The 4,844-nt window shown below is 49.1% G+C and overlaps 1 protein-coding gene across 1 annotated transcript; it reads left to right on the forward strand.

Annotated features, from left to right (window-relative positions):
* The first annotated feature begins 1,796 nt into the window (after positions 1-1,796).
* LOC121979433 (premnaspirodiene oxygenase-like) lies at positions 1,797-3,283 on the forward strand. Its single transcript, XM_042531424.1, has 2 exons — positions 1,797-2,543; positions 2,654-3,283. The coding sequence occupies exons 1-2, from the start codon at positions 1,872-1,874 to the stop codon at positions 3,281-3,283; spliced, it is 1,302 nt and encodes a 433-aa protein (XP_042387358.1). The 5' UTR covers positions 1,797-1,871.
* The last annotated feature ends 1,561 nt before the right edge of the window (positions 3,284-4,844 follow it).

The raw sequence follows: 4,844 nt of genomic DNA on the forward strand, positions 1-4,844 counted from the left end.
GCAAACGCAGTGAAGAAAGCAGAGAAATAAGAAGGAGGAAGAGGAGAGGATGAAAGATACTCTGGAAAAAACTCTCTCTGTCGTTCAAGCAAGAGGCTGTGCATTTTCGTTGAGCTCTTGGCTGATTCCTCCTGTCGTTGTTTTTCTGCTTCGTGGCTGTAAGTTAAACTGTTAAATCCTTTAGCCACACTCTGTAAGTAATTGTGCTTCACTTTCAAAGCTACTCTTGTGATCTTTGTGGAGAGGTTACTCCACCGAGAAGGAGGATCTTTAGCCGGAATTTATCCGGGGTGCGATCTACCGAAGATCAAGGAGTCGTCCACCTTACGGACACGCCGAGGAGTAGGGGCAAGTTATCCCCGAACCTCGTAAATCCTAGTGTTAGTGTGCTTATGTTTTTCTCTCTTTTAGTTGTCTAATTCCGCTGTGCTAACGATTATCTGTGTAGAAGTTTTCGTTTAAGTTTTTAAAGGAGCTATTCACCCCCCCTCTAGCCATCTAAGATCCCAACAGTTTGTTTCTTTGTATTCCGCTGTGCATCACTTTGAAGAAACAAGCAACGAAGCACGACGAGCACACGCGAAGCTATTCCCCCCCCCCCCCCCCCCCTTCCCCCCTTCTAGCTACTTTTTGGTCCTAACAGTCTCACTACTCCGTTTCTAATGAAACTTGGCCTTTCAATCTCCATCTCCTCCTCTTCCTCTGTTTCAAACTTCACAGAATCTCCTCTGCTTTGTCATTAATGGAGGAGAATAGAGTTGTGTTGGCCTGCATGAGTGGGAAAGGAACTGTTCTAGATATGCAAAAAGAGAAAGGTAGAAGGCGAGAGGGCTGTTGCGCCGCGACGATTTTGACGAAGAGGTTTTTCTCGAAGAAACTTTTTGATTTCGACGTCACGTGTTTCTCACGAGAATCTTGTCGTTTTCTGCGTGGGACAGAGAGACAGAAGAGTTTCGGGACAGAAGATTTGAACTGTTCTTCATCAGTTGGGTGGAACCTGAATCCAGGTGGAAGTCTCACTACTCCGTTTCTGATGAAACTTGGCCTTTCAATCTCCATCTCCTCCTCTTCCTCTGTTTCAAACTTCACAGAATCTCCTCTGCTTTGTCATTAATGGAGGAGAATAGAGTTGTGTTGGCCTGCATGAGTGGGAAAGGAACTGTTCTAGATATGCAAAAAGAGAAAGGTAGAAGGCGAGAGGGCTGTTGCGCCGCGACGATTTTGACGAAGAGGTTTTTCTCGAAGAAACTTTTTGATTTCGACGTCACGTGTTTCTCACGAGAATCTTGTCGTTTTCTGCGTGGGACAGAGAGACAGAAGAGTTTCGGGACAGAAGATTTGAACTGCTAATGATGAAATTTAATTAATGTTACATAGCTTCAGGATGACTTGTTCAACGGATCAATACTTTGGGTATTGACGAGTTGATCAAAGGCTCGGCCATCAATTTTGGATCGTTGACTTAGCTACTACATAGCTCCCATTTCGCTGTCCAAATTAGCACACACAAGCTGCGAGGGTCAAGATGGAGTTACAGTTACAGGTCCCTTCCCTTCCCGTCTTGCTCTCCATCTTCTTGGTTCTTCTGATCATCGTCAGGAGGGTCTTCAGCTCCAAGCCTAAGCACGTAGGGCCGGAGTTTCCCACCCCCTCAAGGCTTCCCTTGATCGGCAGCATTCATCGGCCCACTGCGTACTTGCCACCGAGCTACCGTGATTTATCTCCCTCGTGATGACCCTGGGCAGGGTGCGGCGGGGGCCCTGAGGGCGAGGGTTTCGCCTTTTGCCACATTGATCGGCAGCATTCATCTTCTCATTGGCAAGTTGCCCCACCCTGCGCTCCGCGACCTGGCTCGCAAGCATGGGAATGTCATGAAACTCCGCCTCGGCCAAGTCGACCAAATCATACTCAGCTCGCGGGAGGGCGCGCAGCAGGTGCTCAAGGCGCAGGACGCCAACTTCGCCTTTCGCCCTGAGTTCACCGCCGCCAAGATCATTGCGTACGGCCAGAGCGACATCGCCTTCTCCAACGGCGAGTACTGGCGCCAGCTGCGCAAGATCTGCGTCATGGAGCTGCTCGGCGCGAAGCGTGTCAAGTCGTTTGTGTCTTTGAGAAAAGAGCAGGTCGGTCGTCTCATGAGCGACGTCAGCAACGCTGCTGCCATCGGGAAGCCAGTCAACCTGGGGGAGAGGCTGAACGAGTTAACCAACTCCATCGTGGTCCAAGCTTCGTTTGGGAGAAGGTGCCAGCAACAGAAGAAGTTCATGGAGACCATCAAGGAAGTCATCAAACTGGCTAGCGGATTTAGCGTTGGTGATCTCTTTCCATCTCTCCAGGTTGTTGATATCCTCACTGGATTTAGCACTCAGTTAAAGAAATATCACAAGAAACTAGATGTGATCCTGGATGCGACAATCAAGGAGCATCAGATGAACCGCGATGCAGGTGAAGAGGAGGATCTTATTGATGTTTTACTCAGGCTCAAAGACGAAGGCAATCTAGAAGTGCCAATCTCATTTGACAACATCAAGGCTGTTGTGATTGTGAGTATACATATATGTGCCTATATATATTTCATATAGCTAGCGACAGATTAATCAAATTTATTTATAATTAATTAATTAATGATTTCTTCATTGGTTGATTTGAGCAGGATATGTTTGCTGGAGGAACGGAGACAACCGCAAACACCATTGAATGGGCTATGTCTGAGCTCATGTTGCGCCCTTCCACATTACAGAGAGCTCAAAAAGAGGTCAGAGAAGCTATGAAGGATAAAGGTTATATCGAGGAGACTGATGTTCCACAATTTAACTATCTCCATGAAGTGGTCAAAGAAACATTAAGGCTGCATCCGCCATTCCCCCTCTTGTTTCCACGAGTGGCTCAAGAGACTACTGAAGTTCTCGGCTACACACTTCCTGCTGGAACAAGAGTCCTCGTCAATGTCTGGGCACTAGGAAGGGATCCAAGATACTGGAAGGATGCCGAGATCTTTAAGCCCGAGAGATTCGAAGAAGGTGTCGACAAAGAATTCAAAGGCAATGACTTTGAGTTCTTGCCATTCGGTGCCGGTAGAAGGATGTGTGCAGGCATGACCTTTGGATTGACCACTTTGGAGCTGGCATTGTCTCAGCTTCTGTTCCACTTCGATTGGGCATTTCCGAAAGGAGTGAAAGCAGAGGACATTGACATGTCTGAATCTTTCGGAGCAAGCGCTTCAAGGAAGGTTAATCTTCTCTTAGTTCCTTCACCTCGCTACCCGTTGCGGGCCTCCGACTAAATTAATTAAAAGAGAAGAGTTACGCATCGAATCATTACCTTTCACGGGCAGTAGTTAAAACAGAAGAGTTACACATTGAAGCATCACCTTTTACATCACTAGCTCTGTCTCCGATAATGAATTAGAGTAATTCATAGCATGTGTTTATGATGTGTTTTGCAATTTTTATAAAGTGAATATGTTTAAATATTTCTTCAAAACATTTAGTTTTTCCATTTAGCCCAGAATAGTTTTTTTTTCAGTGTGAACAATATAATGAAACACCATCACCTTCGAAGGAGGCTAAATCCACCTACTAGGTTGCTATGCCAATCTTTAACAAAATCTAAGAGATAAGAAAAAAACACTACATTAAATGCATTAGGCGTTGAGATTTCCCCCATATCTGTTCAAAGAATACTATATTTCCTCAACAGAGAAGTCCCACTATGATTGATCCGGTCCGGAAGCTGAGTCGGATAGATCGTCGGGATGAGGTGGATGGAATGTTGACGAAGTCGTGGTGTCCCGGAGGGGGGTGTGCTGAGATGGCTCCCGTGTTGACCAAGTCTTCAAAAGTCCTCTGGTCAACGATACCTGCAGCCAGCGACCGGGTTGACCCAGCCCCCGGTACCCCGATGCTCGAGGCAGATCCAACTAGTATATGAGTACAAGACTAAACCATGAAATAATGAAAATACATATGAAATATGAACGAGGAACGTACCCTGGCCCAGGGGGGCGCCCTCGGATGGGACGCGGTGCGAGTTGTCGGGACCCGGAAGAGTGGACGACGCACGATCAGGATGGAGAGCTGGATCTGACGATGAGAAGCTGAACGAGGTGTAGACTCGGAAGACGAGCTGCAGGTTGGGATATAATGCCGGCACGCAGACCGGGACAGGGCACCGGCACGCAGACCGAGATAAAGCACTAGCACGCAGACCGAGCTACTAGGTCGGCACGTAGGCTAGGACCCGAGGTCGGCACGCAGGCCGGAAAACTAGGTCGGCACGCAGGCCGGGACAAGAGACCGGCACGCAGACCGGGATAAAACACTGGCATGCAGGCCGGGAAATAATATCAGCACGCAGGCCGGGACCCGAGATCGGCACGTAGGCCGGGAAATTAGATCGGCGCACAGGCCGGGACACGGGGTCGGCACGCAGGCCGGGAAACAAGATCGACATGCAGACCGAGAGGTACTGGGTCGGCGCACAGGCCGAGACATGAAATCGGCACGTAGATCGGGACATGCGACCAGCACGCAGACCGAGACATACTAACGCCAAGGAGGCTCAGCACGACACATAGTCCGAGACACAATCGCGGCTTGAAGGCCGACACACAACAATGGATCGATGGCTAGCATAATGTCGCTCGTCAACATGCGTCGGATATCGGATCGACATCAAAAGCGTGCGGCCATGCAAACCGGAAGCCTTCCACGGCGGTGGGAGATAGCTACGGCTCAGAACCGTCTGTGACGCTTGTGAACGCGGGTCGATGACGGTGACAAGGGGCTGATCAACGCACAGTTACGCCCTTGACGCGGGCGAGGGCAGACCGAGCTCGTGGCGGT

The sequence above is a fragment of the Zingiber officinale genome, chromosome 5A (genome assembly GCF_018446385.1).
Source record: "Zingiber officinale cultivar Zhangliang chromosome 5A, Zo_v1.1, whole genome shotgun sequence".
NCBI classification, from domain to species: domain Eukaryota; kingdom Viridiplantae; phylum Streptophyta; class Magnoliopsida; order Zingiberales; family Zingiberaceae; genus Zingiber; species Zingiber officinale.

Bases quoted from the DNA above. Each gene is read 5' to 3' on its own strand.
- LOC121979433 (XM_042531424.1), top strand. From the start codon at position 1,872: ATGAAACTCCGCCTCGGCCAAGTCGACCAAATCATACTCAGCTCGCGG. The intron at 2,544-2,653 runs GTGAGTATACAT...TGATTTGAGCAG, and splicing joins ACATCAAGGCTGTTGTGATT to GATATGTTTGCTGGAGGAAC.